The sequence below is a fragment of the Macrobrachium rosenbergii genome, chromosome 40, assembly GCF_040412425.1.
Source record: "Macrobrachium rosenbergii isolate ZJJX-2024 chromosome 40, ASM4041242v1, whole genome shotgun sequence".
Lineage (NCBI taxonomy): Eukaryota > Metazoa > Arthropoda > Malacostraca > Decapoda > Palaemonidae > Macrobrachium > Macrobrachium rosenbergii.
Genome location: NC_089780.1, coordinates 7,371,765 through 7,388,839, shown reverse-complemented (window position 1 = coordinate 7,388,839; position 17,075 = coordinate 7,371,765). Strand labels below are relative to the sequence as shown.

Genomic DNA, 17,075 nt, shown 5'->3' with positions numbered 1-17,075 from the left:
GGAAAACCTTCCAGCTTTGATTGTGATTGCATAGCTTTACAGATTTTAAGGATTCCCATTGGTACTGTATAACTGTGGTTTCAAGTTCTGTGTATGCTGAAAGCAAAGGTCTAAAATTTAATTCATTGTTTTTGTTGTCTGCTGGATTTGTTAAATGAAAAAGTTAACCCAAAGCAGACCGCAGAACTAAAACATAATTCAGTCAGGTCAAATTTTGCTGATCTAACAAAAATGACTGCAAGAGGTTCTGGAGAAAGTTTGTTGATGGTCACTGAAACTCCAGATACCACCCAACCTACATAAAAGAAGTCATGCACTTAGGCTAAGTTTTAAGACCAACACTGGCAAGGATGTCCTACTTGGCAATGAGGCACAATTGTCATGAAGAGATAGATTTAAAAACCATTATCACTAGTGACTTATAACCTTCTAAGCAATATAAAGAAGTTGAAAAGGAAGTTCAGAAGATTCTAGGAAATATTAAAATTGTTTTGCTACTGGGAAGGACACAGTACATACAGTATTAACTTTTTATAAAGTGCACTAATTAGATCCTTCTTAGAGTATGTTCTTTGTAAGCGATATAGATAACAACAACAAACCAATATCATTAACCAGATACCACAATTTGTACTTATTTGGAGAGTGATTTTGAAGTAAGTTAAAGGAAGGAATCTGTAACCATTAAGTAACGATCAAACTAGATTCAACACCTGGAAACTGGAACTAATAAAGTTCAACATGAGAGAGAGATTCTAAAAATTTGCTGCAGTGAGACCATTGATAAGAAATAAAGTAGAAAAATACAGTTCATTTGTGCCAGCCTTTGGTTTCAATGAAGTTATTCAAAATAGCTGTTCTTTTACTATGCCTTAACTTTCACACTCATAGCTTTACAGACCAAATATTTTAGATAATAGCAGTAATTTACTGGCCTTTCTATCTTGTTGTGTTTGGATATGATTCATGAATATCACAATTTAAATAAATTAATGCCAGTAAAGATTTTTCCCATTTCCTGGTACTGTGTCAGGAACAAGAGCCCATATTGGAATATAACCAGATTTATTGAAAAACAATAAAAACAGTTTCTTTGACAATAGAATTTCTTGATTTATGTTAATTTTGACCCTATAAGAAAAAGTTGAATGTTATCTAGTCACTAAGTACGATAGTTCTGAAAAAGATGTACAATGAATAACAAAAACAATTATTTGGACAATAGAAAGCCGTTATTTATGATAATTTTGCTTTGACTTAAACCAAAAAACAAAGTTGAATTGTTATCAACGTCAATTTTATTAGGAGATCAGGAAATACGACGAACAACATAAACAAAAGGACTCATACATCTGGCATCCAAGATCACAGATGTAAACAAACCGACTCCTGTCACACCTGTCAAACAGGTGACGGGCATTTAAGTCGTACCTATGATGAAGTTATTTAACAAGACATTTGGCCTATTTAAACTTAATCTTTCATAGATTTCTTTCAGGTTATTGGTGAGAAATATTGGTATTTTGTTCTAGGTGTTATTTGAGAAGTGTCCAGAGCGATAATAGGATACGTAATAGTAATGAGTGTTATAGTGTAATTCATACACATCGTGAACCATATATTTTTGCAGCTTATTTTGTATATTTTGTAACGTGTTTTGTTTTTATTGTGTTTTTATGCATTTTCTTTGAAACTGCATGTTTATCTTGTGGACTTTTTGCTATTTATGTCTTACCCACCGTGGGTTATATACAACAATTACGGGTGACCCCAGTGGGAAACCAATATGTCTTTTTGTATTTTTGTATGTTACAGTCGATCTGGTCCAATCACCAGTTGAACAAACCTGTAGATCAGTCGCCAATTGGTTTTTATCACCTACCCTGTCTTAAGGATCAGTGGTTGATTGCATTTTATTGCTCGTGGTCAGTAAAATACCAAATACTTAACCTAGCCTATCATTCAATGGCTGATGCTTTTTATTTTTCATGGCCAACAAAATACTAAAAACTTAATCTATCTTAACCTAGGCTGTTATGGCTTAGCATGCATACCAGGGGTGACCCAAGAAGTGATTGACGAATTGGGTGGGGCCGTCAGTCGATAGGCCATGCTTATTCGCACGTCTGGAGTTAACATGATATAGGCATGTGTCATAGGGGCTTACGTTACACAAAACATCCAGTTACTTTAAGCAAATCAGTGTGATCATTGTGCCTTTCTATGTAATGTAGGCTAGTGAAACTAGAGCTGGAATTTTCAGTCCTTAATTGCACCTGTTGTAGGAAGTAGCATCCTGGAGAAGTTACAAAATTATGATAATTTTTACATGGTTATGTATTCATGCAATTGGAGTGCAATGCTTGATTATCAATTCTGTAATTGAAGTACATGCATAGGGTAGGCCATGTACAGGAACCCCAGCACCACCTATGGCTGACAGCCATTCTCCAGTGTATCTTCAACCTAAGCACATCTGTTATTGCTGCTCCCAACTTGAGCAGATTTTTTACTCATTGCTCTTTTTTTTTATCTTTGTCTTTGGACCATAGGAGAGGTAGAAAAAGGTCCCACTGGACTTCTCATGGAATGTAAGATCATGATGACACTTGAAGAATGTTCTATACTTGCTTACCCTTTCTCTTTTAAGTCTGATGTTAATGTGTGTAATTACATATAAAAACTTCAGTGACTGGCATCGCTTAAGTGATCACAATGGAAATGGTATTCAAATCTGTTCACCAACTCTTAACAGATCTGTCTAGACAAAATCTGCCTAAGTTCAGTCTCCAGCAATATATACCCTCCATCTTAAAACCTAGAAGCTTCCAGTCTTCCATTGAAAAAGATCCTGTAGGCCTTGTAAGAGATTCTTACAAGGCTTCTCAGTACCTTTCTAAGATAACAAGTAGTCCACTCCACTCTCAGAGACTGTAGGGGTTACTGCCTATTGTGTGCCTTGCATGGAAAACAGTTGATGGAACTAGAGGTTCTTGGAAGCATCTCTCTGACAATGAGCCGGCGTTGACCAATGGTTTTTTACCAGTGACATGATTTGCAGTCATTAGAATTGCAGGGGTTAAGATCTGTATGGCTGCAAATGATGTCATCAGAATCTTAGGGTTGCTCAGATTTCCTGTAATCATGAAACTAATATTCTTTTCATGACAGCGTATACTCACTCTTACTCACCTAATACCAGATGTTACAATGTACCATTTATTAATTTCTGTTACTGAAGCAGTCAGCACCACTTTGAGAGTGAAGCTATGGTAAATTTGTGGTTTGAATGTTACAGAGTAGTAGAACCACCAGTATTTATAGAACATTAGACTGCTTTCCATTTAAGTGAATCATTAGATTTAAGAATGTATTAGTAATGCTAATTAGTCAAGGTTTTCAAATGATCTTGTACAACTGACTGAATTTCATTTCAGGTGCTGCAGAAATGGAAGGAGGGACTTAATACAGCTCCTGTTTTTTGAGAAAACGGTGCATAAAGAACCATATCGGAAATGTGTGAGATGTGGAACATCATAAATTATGGATACTTCATAGTTATCTAAATGTGCACTGCCTATAAATGTTGACGATGAGGTAATAATGACAGTAGACAGTTGTTTTTTCTGAAAATGGCAAACTAGTAAATCCAGTGATTGAATTTTCAACAGTAGGAAGTATGTAGATATTTCTATTGTTTTCAGTATCAGTTTGTAGTAGTGTATTGCTAATATAAGATAAATAAGTGAATGCACATGTAGAATCCAGAAACAAAATTTATAGAATGTTAAACATACAGTGTAGAATGGTTACATTGCACAAATATTTTTTACACAAAGTTACAGGCAATATATGTTTCAAGGAGTATCTAGGAAAGTATTTGATATTTATATAGCACAATGCTGTCATCAAGTTCATGTGTCCAAAGGTGAAACTTTGGTCCTGCTATCATTGTAGAGTTTGGATAAATGTTGAAATGATCTTTGTCTTTTAAACATGGAAACGTATATTGAAAAGACATCCACTTATGGTGGGAGAAAAGAAGAAACTATACCTCTAAAAAATCATGATTACACAGGACTTTACGGTAGAGAAAAAACTTTTGATAGTGAGTCGTACGGAAAAGCTTTAGATGAACCAAAAACATCCGGCCATAATAGGACAAACAAAACTGATGAAAAGCAATTCATTTGGGAAGAATGGGGACAGGCATTAAACGGTAAAAGTATAATGAATGTGAATAAGTTATTTCACACAGGCAACAGGTTATTTCTTTGTCAGGAGTGTGGAAAAAGGTTTGTTCGAAAAAGTCACCTAACCGAACACATAAGAACCCATACTGGAGAGAAGAGGTTCTTGTGCCAGGAGTGTGGCAAGAGATTTAATGTGAAAAGTAATCTGAACAAACATATAAGGACCCATACAGGAGAGAAGCCTTTCCTCTGTTTGGACTGTGGGAAAAGATTTGGACAGAAGGTTCATCTCACGGATCACGTGAAAATCCATACGGGAGAAAAGCCTTACTCTTGCCAGGACTGTGGGAAAAAATTTGGGCAGAAAGTGCAGCTCACCGCGCACACGAGAGTCCACACGGGAGAGAAGCCTTTCCCCTGTCAGACATGCGGGAAAGAATTCTTGCGGAAGGTCCACCTAACCGAACACGAGAGGACCCATACCGGAGAAAAGCCTTACGCTTGTCAGGAGTGTGGGAAAAAATTCAGACGGAAAGTGTATCTTGACATACATATTAGAACTCATACAGGAGAAAAGCCTTTTACCTGTCCGGATTGTGGGAAGAAATTTGGTCAGAAAAATCATCTGGGTGAACACAGGAGAAGGCATCTAGGTAAAAACCATTTCATAGCCAAAATGACAAAACTTGCGTAAGTGAAAAAGCAGTGAGTGATGAGACAAAACAAACTATCCATATGCAACAGACCCTTAAGATAATTAAAAGTGAAGAAATCTCCGGTGCAGAAACTGGGGCTGGTAATATAACAGAAATTGATGTGAAATTGGAAGAAGACGGAGAAGAAGAATTTTCCTCGTTTGAGAATATTGAAGTTGTTTATATTAAAGAAGAACCTATAACTTGAACAAATTTTGACTTGATATTTGTTAACACATGTACAATATTTATTATTAAAAATACTGAATGGGATTAAGTTTCCTGTTATTTAAAATCATCAGGATACTCTCATGATTTGGAAGGATAGTACGTATTAAGAAAATAAAAATTTTGGACTTGTTCTTTGCGTCCATGTTGAAGGAACTAATTATCCCTCAGTTGGTTTTTCCACGATTGCTCATAAACCAACTTGGTTCACTTTGTTTTTCCTTTAACTGATAAATCTGAAAGCTTTCCCTTAGTTCCTCAGCTGTATGAGAACTTTATATATAAACCTCAGTAGTTTTTTAAACTGTTGAACAATACAAAACCCAGTATATTGTCAACCTGGAGAATTATTGTCTTTTTAACATCTTGCACCAAAGTTTATGTTAATTGTTGACCCAACTTAGATGGATTAGAGTTTACTGGTAGTGTTCAATCATGCAGACCTCAGCCAGAGGCTGTGAGGACCTATTTGTATTGATAACAGAATCGTTGTGTAACAATTTTTTTTTTGCTTCAGACAGAGTCATATTGAACAAGATATTATTTCATCAGGGCCACCTGTTTCCTCAAACAACTGATAGCAGAGGGACATTGGTGTCATATCTTATGCAGCATATTTTAAGAAAAGACAACCTCTTTTTATAAGCTTGGATAATGACACAAGTTGAATTACAAAACAAAGGTACTCTGTACTGAATTATACATAGGATGAAGATGTGTATCCTCATATGAGAAATAAGGATTTAGTTGACCATAAATTACAGTGTATACATACAAATAGAATTTATTTAAGTATATACATACAAACAGAATTTATTTGAGATAACTTAAGTTCCTACTGCGGGATACAATAGATTACAGAAGGAACATTACCTAATACTGTAGTACTGTACTGTAATTCACAGCCTCCCTTTAGTTTAGTGTTATTACAAATTAATTAACTTTCGCCAAAAATACAGTATATGTAACTTCCCAATTCATAAAACATAATAAGCTAAATCTGAATCATTTGAAATTAAAGTCTTTCTTGCAACGTGAATCGAAATTACAGTAAAATTCTCTAGGTAATGCACAGTAATGTTCATATATTATTGACACTAAGCCATGTTACACTTCTGAGTATAGTACATGATTGTTCCTGTACTGTAATCTAAAATACAGTAAAATATTGCACCTCTGTAATACTATAATGAAATTTACTTTAATGTCTTTATAGAATACTCTTCTGCACATCAAGAAATATGATGCCTAAGGATAATCAAGTTCATATTTAACCACCTGAGTTACTGTCACTTTATATCTACATTGAAACATTCATAAGCGTATCAGAAAACAAGGATTCCTCTACCTTCACATCACCCAGTGAGATATCTGTACCTTCAGACTCTCTCTTCATGAACTCGTGTGATATCTCTGACTGATCTACAAACCTCATTAAATTTGTTCCACAAGCATCCTCTGACAGGCAGTCTTCAGGTTCATTACTCTCACATAAAGACTTCACTAGAGACAAATCATCAGACTGGCAGTCCAATTCCGTATCGACATCAGGAATGCTGCTTTCGGCGAAAATGTTTTCCAGCTCTTCTGGAATGGAAATAATTTCGCTTATTTCAACTTTGCTTATCAACGTATCTGGCTCACTGCCACCGCTGGTATTAGCGTTTCTTCTGGAAACGGGTCCCACGCCATTGTGGCGTCTCATGTGTTTATTGAGATGATTTTTCTGGATAAATTTTGTACCGCAGACCCCACATTCAAATGGCCGTTCCCCAGTATGCTGTCTCATGTGCCTTGTGAGCTTTCCATTTTCAGTGAAGGTTTTGCCACAGATTTTACAAGCAAATGGCCGCTCACCCGTGTGCTTTCTCATGTGAGTTTTAAGCTTTCCTTTTTCAGCATAACATCTACCACACACATCACATGCAAATGGCAGCTCACCGGTATGTTGTCTCTTGTGCAGTTTTAGATTATCTTTACGCGTGAAACCTCGGTTACACACATCACAAATGAAAGGTCTCTCACCGGTGTGCAGTCTTAGATGTATATTTAAAATTCCTTTCCTCGTAAAATCTTTATCACAAAACTCGCACGAATACGGTCGCTCCCCGGTGTGTTTTCTCAGGTGCTGTTTCAGGTTACATCTCTCAACAAAACCCTTACCACACACTTCACACTTGAACGGTCGCTCCTCTTTGTGGTGCTTCCTGTGAGTCGTTAAATGTCCGTGTTCTATAAAAGTCTTTCCACACAACTCGCAAACGTACGGCCGTTCCCTCGTGTGGCATCTGATGTGTTTGTTGAGATGCTCTTTTTGCGGAAAACTCTTGCCACATATTTCACACGAATACGGCCGCTCGCCTGTGTGTTTCCTGATGTGGATATTTAGGTTCCCTCTTCCAACAAAAGTTTTACCGCAGACTTCACAAGAGAAAGGCCGTTCTCCCGTGTGATACATCATGTGTGTTCTCAAGTTTGATCTTTCGGTAAACCCCCTACCACACACCTCACAAGTGTAAGGCCTATCTCGCGTGTGTTTTTCTCTGTGCTTAAAGAGCATTTCCTCTTGGGCGAAAGTTTTACGACACCGTTCACACGAGAAAGGTCGATCACATACTTGCAGTTTCATATGTCTGTTGAGGTTTCCTTTGTGAGCAAAGTGCTTGCCACATAATTTACATAAGTATGGCCCAACATCCGTGGATTGTTTTTTACTTGCACTCTCGTCTTCCTTCTCCTTAAAATCATTGTCACAAAGTTCATCAGTAAAAGGGTGCTCCATTGCAACTCAGCCTATGCATACATCCACATTTCTTTAGAAATCATGACATGTCCCATTTTTCACACAGAAAATTTCTTTAACAAAATGACTTCATGTCCCACAAGGTATCTTTCCAACAAATCTGAAAAATAAAAAAATGTGTTACCTCAGAGTTATACAGCATAATTCATTCAGACTTAGATCCAATTACTGGGCACATTTCTATTAAGCTATTTCAGTTAATCTAAAGTACATAAGATTCCCTTACCTCAGTGTTAAAGAATCTTAAACCTGCATACGAAATACTAAATTCATACTCTTACGACAAAATGCAACTAACATAAATGTGTTCGTAAGTCAATGTACATATAAAGCAATGCTTCTCTAAAGATTATTTTAATGGGAAGCAGCAGCACTTCTGATACACATAATGGTGGTTTCTTAGCATGACACCAACAATGAGCACTTTAGGCTACATTAAATGGGGAGGGGTCCCAGGAGACTTAAACCCTAAAAGCCAAGTGCCCTAGTTTAGGTTGAATAATGGATGGTAAGGTTATGATGCATCCCTGGACTTTACAAATATGATTTACAACAATCTAGGTCAAGTTCAGTGGGTGTGTCCTAAACAGGTGAGGACTCAGGGCCCTAGGTTAGGTTAGGTTACCATGCATCCCTGTATTTTGCTCTATGACCTAAGGTGCTCTAGGTCAATTTAGGTCAGAGGCAGGAGAGGTAAAAAGAAAAAAAAAAGTCTCCCTATCCAGGTAAGGACTCTGTACCCTACAGATAGATTAAGGTATAAAGCTTATATTTGTATAATTGGCTTTGTGACAACTTTGTCTGTTAAAATATGTTTTGATATTGACACTAAGGGCATAAATAGTATATATTTTCGAATACTTATCTTTTTGTTCATGTATTTCAGGCGATTCCTATATATGAAATTTGCAGGTTATTGCCTATCCCCAAAACACCCCAAAATTTCCCAATGGGATGCCCCCCGACGTCATATATATGGGTTGAAAGGCAGAATATATAAAACATGATCAATGGAATCGTAAAAAATATTCATTATTGATCTGGTAAAGAATTAAATTCTATAATACATGGATCACATCTGTTACTGGCTTGGTCATTTCCTACGATTTATGCCTGGAGAAAAAGTCTTAAACGCTACACGAATCTTTCAAACAACTGCTAAGACCTACACCTGTTGCTAATTACCCCACAAACGTTACAGGTCACCTGTGAAATGACCTTCCAACGTTCCTGAAAAGGTCATCTTGAATGGGGTCATATTAACAAGAATTAAGGTTATTGGTCATAATTACCTATGAAAAATACTTGGTTTCTAAGCGGGCGGGTCAAATATATAACCTTGAATTATAAAAACCTGTTGAATACGAACAAAAATATGAAATAGGTCACCTGTTCTTTGAAGACAGGTAGATCCGACACAGCTTATTGAACGTCAACGTCCTGTCAAAGCATCGTTGCCAACGCTGGCATTATATTCGCAATGATTCATCTCTATGAAAGCTTTTTCTGTAATAGTATTACAATAAATGATTAGCATTTAATATTAGTAAGTTTTTATCTGAGTTAAAATTGTTACATTTATACGCCTATTCACTTTAAGCCCAGGTGAAATTGGGAAAGTGGGCGTTGACAGTATTTGCCAATGTAAACAGTGGCGTTCGCTTTAAGAGAATTCGCAATTAAAATGATTTTGACCTAATTGTTTTATTAAAGTATTATTTTATCGTTAAATTTCTTTATAATGAAGCATTTTGTTCGTTATAGCTTAAGTTTCCCTTATTCAATATCATGGAAATATAATGAGATTTTAATCAATAAATATTTTTACATTTACGTGCTTATGCTGACAATAATAAGAATATTTATCATTCATATACCAAATATTTTATATATATTTCCACTAAAAAACTGTAAATAAAGAATACGAGATTGAAGGTGGAGTGGCATCAATTTTGACCACATGAAATTAGATAGTTCTTGAGTCTATTGATGTCTTAGAGGGCTGGTGTGGACCTGTTGACTTAATCTAAATACCGAGCCTTGACCCCTGAAATTTCTTATATCTTGTGGATTAATAATTAGTAAATGAAATTGACAGTCTTGTCGTAATTGAAGCTGCTATAATTAAAGCAGTTTATGCGTTTGTTATTTATTATTTATATTTTGTATTGAAAAACATTTTTTGCTGATTTAATGTTTTAATTTTCATGTTTTTGTCCAATTGATCTTAATTTCTGTTCGTGTGAACACGATTTATTTGTCCATTTCTAAGCATATTTGTTTTAGAATATTGCTGGTCAAAGCTTTGAGAAATTAATAAGAGATTAATTTCAGTGTCACCGTCCAAAATATACAGTTATTGTACATCTGGTCCAACTTTTCTGTGGGTTGGTGGGGGGAGGGCTATATGTATCAGCTGTTCATATCATCAACAAATTTACTCTAAATAAACTAACAAATTGGATTTATTAAATCATTATTTATCTGTATTAGTTTGTTATAAACCACGTTTATATATTTAAAACAATATGACGGCCAAGACATATATAATATATATTTGATATCCTAAATGGCGATTCATTTCTGGAGATACTTAATGCATCATTCTTCCACACAGGGTATGTTTAATTGGTGCCCGAGGGCAGAAATACCCAGTGCTAGCATAAAACCAAGATAATCTCATAAATTACATGACATTCAGTCTCATGAATCATTTGGAGTGGAAAGTTTCCCAGGCGCTCTACGCCTCTACCGTACTTTTGACAGATCTGTCACAGCCTCTGACAGTCAGTCGGTCAGCTGACGGGAGTTTGGTACCCACTATCGCCCCTTGCAGCTGTGTGTAAGTGTAGTCTTTGTGTGTATCTGTGTATATTAGTGTTTGTGTATATATTTATGTGGATAATTGTGTGATATGTAGAGTATTCTTGCATGCAGACGATATGAGATATTGCAAGGGGTCACTTCGTGAATGTCTGCCAATTTATTCGTAAAATTTCACAATATACTTCTAATACATAATTAAATTACTAAATGAAACAGTAAATATAAATTACAAAGGTAAATACAGTAGTAATTACAAAGAACTTCCCTCAAATGGCAGGGAAAAGTAGGTTGAGAGATAGAGAGAGAGAGAGAGTTAATGGAAATAGGTTATAGGGTCATTAACCGCGTAGCCTTAGTCGTATCTCATTTCTGACATTTAATGCGACGGTTGGAGATGTATTTTGATTGTGTTGCAGTTTTTCTTATATTTTTAATATTTTCATGTCAATAGTGTTGACAGAAATCAGAAATTGTAAATTGGTTTACGTATTTTAGGGTAGCCTAGCCTGTTATATCAGTTGCCTGAGTTTTGCTGTTATTGTTAAGACAAGTGACCCTGAATTTATATCGAATTATTATATATAGACATTAGCAGGAAAATATGTTAATTTTAATTACGGAGGTATGTTCTAGCCTAACCTAACCTGAAACCTTGATCCGAACTAGTCTGTAACAGAGGTCAGCTCAGTAGGTGGTCTTTCCGAGAGGTTCCGGCCTGTGGAATTTGGATATTTTGACATTTTTTCTTTTAGAAATGCATCAGAATTTTGACATTTATATCTATTAGAAACACTTGGTTAATTCATAATCAGTTCTCCATGTTAGGCTAAAAAATAACCTAACAGGATCGCCATGGGATACCAGAGTTTTCTGATGTGGGGCTAAACAGCTTCTAAAACAATGCTGCTAAACCTTCCCTAACCTAGCCTAGGGTGCGGCATGTTGTCGACCACCCTTCCCCCCTTCAACCGTGCGTACACTAGACATATTGCATACGGGAAGCCTTTAAGGTCAAATACCTTTGAATTCCCTAATATAAGTGAAACCCTTTTCCAAAATTAGTTGGGAACCTTCACAGAACAGTTGCAAACCTACTGATTCAGTAGAGGTCTGTACATACATAGCGTTTGGAATGTTGTACTCTGTTGAATCTGTGTTATTGTTACTGAATCTGGTAATAATATTCTACAGTGCATCTGCTCAACAAAAGCACAGGAAAGTGCTTGTGAAACTTCCTTCCATGCACTACTGGAAATAACTGCAGACTTAACCATCAGGACTTCTGAGTTTTGCAACTCAATCCTGAGAACTTCTGATTTTAGCAGAAAACAGTGACCTGAGTGTACAGAACAATGTTACCTGGCCATTACTGTATGCCAGAGATAAAAGGAACTGGTTTATCTTACTCAGAAACCTATAAGCTAAGGCTTTCTCAAATGTTCCTGTAACCTATATGATACGATTCCTTTTGTTGTGTCCATTGAATGATATTAGTTAAGTATCATTGTGTGGGTCATCAGTGATGGTCTCGCCATTTTTTACCAACATTTCTTTCCTTGTATTGGGAGGTTTTTTTTTTTTTAAGATTTTTTAAAAGAATATATTGAGAATAATGTTACTATATAGTTTTGTACAAATTATGATGTTCATGCAGTTAGTAGAGCAGACTTTATGTATGAAATATGTAAGTATTTTAAGCAATCATTAAAGTTTTACTTTAGTTAATTTTATGAATTTGACATTATGTCAGACATGTTAGGTTAACCCAATGCAACATTTAAATTTATATATTGTGCTTTTTTATGAGCTGTTTGTCCTAAGATTCTTTTATGCACTTTTGAGGCATTCTGTATGATTTTATTTCCATTGCCAATAAGTTCATAAAAGAAATTTGTGAAAACTTGAGTCATGAATTGTGGAAAAAACAGAACTATCATATTTTGTTGCATTCCAGTTTCTAAGTTCCCTTTTCTATTTTTCAGTCATCTTGGGTCCTTTAGAGAAGTGAACGTGTGGCAAAGTCTGCTGTCACACGGCAAATGATGCATGACAGCAAGGAACCGTTGCATTCTACTGGCGGAAGTGTCTACATAAAGGCAGAACTTTTTCATCATGACGACAGTGATTACAGCATCGAGGGCTCGTTTGGTCATAATGGAGGTTCTGATTGTGACACCAAAGCAAAAGCTGGAACCGCTTACGTAGTGGAGAAACTTACGTCTAATAACAACAGCTACGGCGATACTTTGAATGCACCCTGCAGCCCATCTGAAGTCTCTTGCAAAGAGGAGACGTTTTCTCCTCCCGATGAGGGTCTCGGTACCCTTAATTCATACAAGTATGAAGGAGGTCTTGGGAATGTTAAAAGGGAAGTAGAATTAGGTGACTGCAAGATCCCACCTGTTACGGAAGAATCTTGGTCGTGTAAGCCTTGTGGTTTAAACTTCGGTTTTAAAGAACAGCTCACTGCTCACATAGTTCAGCATTCCCCTTCCAGTAACCAAACGTTTGCTTGTGAGATCTGTAACAAGGAATATACCAAGAAAGGAAATCTTAAGATTCACATGAGACAACACACTGGCGAGCGGCCATTCTCTTGTGATAGGTGCTCCAAGACATTCACTCAAAAAGAGCACTTGAACAAACACATGAGGTACCACACAAGAGAAAGACCATTTAAATGTGAAATATGTTCCAAGTCGTTTATGGACAAAGGGTACCTGAACATACACATACGGCAGCATACGGGCGAGCTTCCATTTACTTGCGAAGTGTGTGGTAAAGGTTTTACAGAAAAAGGAGCTCTCAAAAAACATATGATCAAACATACCGGGGAGAGGCCATTCACCTGTGAAATCTGCGGTGCTGGATATACTCAGAAGGCCATTCTCACCATACACATGCGGCAGCACACTGGAGAAAGGCCGTATTCTTGCGAGGTCTGTGGCAAGGAATTCACGGACGAGGGGAACCGAAAGAGACACATGCAGAGACACTCGACAGACAACCCCATCTGCTGTGATGTGTGCGGAAAGGAGTTTGCGTTTAAAAACACCCTTCAGATTCACATGAGGCATCACACAGGCGAGCTTCCGTACTCCTGCGATGTTTGTGGGAAAGCATTTGCTGTGAAAGGGAACTTGAATACTCACATGGGGAAACACAAAGACAAAAAGCCGTATAATTGCGAAACTTGCGGTAAAGGGTTTTCACAAAAGGGAAACCTTGACAAGCATAAGAAACAACATGCAGTCAAGAGACCATTCTCCTGTGAAATTTGCAACAAAGATTTTATCGAAAGAGGGAATTACGATGTGCACATGAGAAAGCACACCGGTGAGCGGCCTTTCATTTGTGAAATCTGCGGCAAAGATTACGCCAAGAAGGAGATCCTCTCCAGACACTTGCGGCAACACACGGGGGAAAAACGGCACTGCTGTGAAATCTGCCCCAAAAGTTTTACCGAAAAAGAGAACCTGAAGGTACACATGAGAAAGCACACGGGCGAGCGGCCGTTCCCCTGTGAAACGTGTGGGAGGAGCTTCTTCGAGAAGAGAAGTCTAAAGAGGCACATGATTCAGCACACGGGCGAGCGTCGCTTTCCGTGCGGACTGTGCGGCAGAAAGTTCACTAGAAAAGAAAGTTTAATCAAGCACAAAAATTGCCCTCCAGTGGAACAGAGTGCAGACCCTTCCCTTGCCCTGCATCACGGTACCGAACAGACTATAAAGTCTCCACTCTCTCAAGTTCATATTATTGAACAAAGTACGGACACTATGCTCCCTTCCATTCCCTCCCTAGAGTGTGTAAAGTCTGAACCTGAGAATACAGACGTGTCTATAAAAGAAGAAAAGATAGATGAATGTTTTGTGAAGACAGTCTAGTGATTTTTTCTTCTTAAAGATTATTGTACATATGAAAATTGTGTATCAATGAGTTGTTGCCCTATAGCAAAATGCAGAGTTTATCATGTGGTAGACATTAGATTCAATAACTATGTACATAATACTGTATAAGTATAATGACTAATAATTTACAGTGTTTTGTTGTATGTATTCACAGATGTAAGGGTCATGGCATTTTTTGTCATTGTCCCCTAGCTGTTAATAATATTATTTAAAAATTTTATGTAAATTGTGTTAATTTAAAAGTTTATATTTGTTGTAATTAGCATCAGACTGCTAGGTAGGATTAAGATGATTTATACTTCAGGGCAATTCCCAAAATAATGCTTTTAATTCTTCCAAAATACGATTTGTAAAATTACAGATGATTGTACTAACAGTAATTTGTTATAAAACAGTTAAATTTTAGTCCGTACAGTGGTGAGAGAGAGAGAGAGAGAGAGAGAGAGAGAGAGAGAGAGAGAGAGAGAGAGAGAGAGAGAGAGAGAGAGAGAGAGAGAGAGATTAGGCAATTCAAGGTCCAGTAGAATGAAATTTATCTTTTGCATCAGTTGGTGTTTTACTCATTTAGTTATTTATTTAAAATATTTATTTATTTACTTATTTACTTTGAGAACTGAAATCACATGCATTGGTTGTTATCATAGGCTGACCAATCCTGTATTAGGAAAACTGTTTTTATCTCCTTGTACTCCGAAGTTTTAGTACTGACTACTTCAGTGTTGAGGAATGAGCTTGTTGATAACTTTTTCATACTAATGGAACTTGTCTAGCCTGAAATTCTTATTGACTGTCCTTTCTTATTGAAAGACACATCATGTTAGTTGAAGTTTTGTTAATAGTCTTGAATATTTGTTACTTGTTAAACTTTATATATTTTTTATGTGTATTGGGCGAATATTATATACTGACAGTAACTAAATTTTTATATACTCTTGAATTTTTGCATTGGATGTATTATTTAAACAGAGGGAATTTAATAGACGAAACTTCCAAATAGATAATATGGTTTGTATATTGTTGCCTTCTGGGAAATACTGTCTAATGAAAATATTCTTTTATTGTAATTGCATTGAATGCAAGATGGTGTAACATTACTCTGTTTTTTCCAATTATATAACTTTTATCTTTGTTGGTTGTTTAGCACAAAAGGTCATTGGAAATAGGATTTGAAGGGAAGTAGTTGATCAGCATTTGTTACGAAGTCACTTGAATTAAGGAGACTTTCTTTTTTGTATCAGCACTAGTCTAGTTTACTTGTGAAACAATTAGGTCAGATCTGGGTGTGGATTGGTGAAATTTTTTTTTTTTTTTTTTAACCTACAGAGATGCATTTGCTTAAGGAATAATATTGCTTTTACCACTGTTATTTTTCTAAAAATAACTGCTCTTTGTTTTTCAAGAAATAATCCATTATTCTTCAGAGAATAATTACATGTATTCATCAAGGAATAACCAGTTATTTTTTGGATTAACTACTGTTGTTCTTCAAGGCATGCTAATGTTATCCTTCAGTGATGGTACGATTCAGTTCACCGTATGATTGTTCCAACTGCACTCCTTTTTGTACAGAACTGTTCCAGTATAAAAAGGAGCCTTTGTGTCCTCTATATATAAATATAAATGTAGTGATTTACTTTATATTTCACGTTACCTCTATGCAGTCTGTTGTTGAGTCGTTACTTACCAATTTTAGAGATATTTTTGTAGGTTTACTTAGGTCCATGGACCCATATATGCATGGAAATACTAACAAAAAATGTGAGAGTAGCAAACTCCCAAGATCTTTTCATGTTATACCAATAAAGTTTCCACAAATGCCTAAAAGGTTTCTTTTTTACAATCGACCAAGTTTGTGTTCTTTGTCATAGGCTCAAGGAAATACAGTGGAATTGATCTAGTTCAGTAACTGTATTTACAGTAAATCTGTTTCATGGATTTTGTTAAAAGGCCTTGTATATTGTTCATGCAGTCTGTTTACAAAAAACAGCAGCGTTCATGTGTATCAACTTACAGTAGTAATTTATTTACAATGTTATCTACAAGGCAGAATGTAAATGAATATGGTTGACTTACATTGTTCTCTAAATTTACTTAGTTTGACTAGGATATACTGTAATGTATACACACCTGATTTGAATGTAACTATAGATGTGAAAAGGGGTGTACTGTAAACACTAGCATATACATACTTGGCATATGAAAGATAGTGAAAGTGCCTTAGACATAAAAAAGTGATTTCAAAGCCATTTTGAATGCAAATCTACTCCCAATATAACCCTAGACTTAACATAGCCCTCTGTAGAAAACTAATGGAATAAGATTGTATGATTTCAACCCTAGAAATTAATAGAAAATGCGACAAGAAATTATAAACATCCACCAAGGCATTTGGTTGATTGCTACCTGGTTTAACCATTTTGTA

At 36.2% G+C, this 17,075-nt stretch overlaps 2 protein-coding genes across 2 annotated transcripts; one reads left to right on the top strand and one right to left on the bottom strand.

Annotated features, from left to right (window-relative positions):
- Positions 1-1,359: 1,359 nt before the first annotated feature.
- On the top strand, positions 1,360-16,477 carry LOC136826007 (zinc finger protein 585A-like). The gene is made up of 4 exons (XM_067082866.1): positions 1,360-1,505; positions 3,438-4,886; positions 6,932-6,989; positions 12,746-16,477. The coding sequence occupies exons 2-4, from the start codon at positions 3,997-3,999 to the stop codon at positions 14,627-14,629; spliced, it is 2,832 nt and encodes a 943-aa protein (XP_066938967.1). The 5' UTR covers positions 1,360-1,505; positions 3,438-3,996; the 3' UTR covers positions 14,630-16,477.
- On the bottom strand, positions 5,887-9,559 carry LOC136826086 (gastrula zinc finger protein XlCGF57.1-like). The gene is made up of 2 exons (XM_067083054.1): positions 9,309-9,559; positions 5,887-8,019 (listed from the first exon to the last, which is right to left on the bottom strand). The coding sequence occupies exon 2, from the start codon at positions 7,896-7,898 to the stop codon at positions 6,417-6,419; it is 1,482 nt and encodes a 493-aa protein (XP_066939155.1). The 5' UTR covers positions 7,899-8,019; positions 9,309-9,559; the 3' UTR covers positions 5,887-6,416.
- Positions 16,478-17,075: the final 598 nt, after the last annotated feature.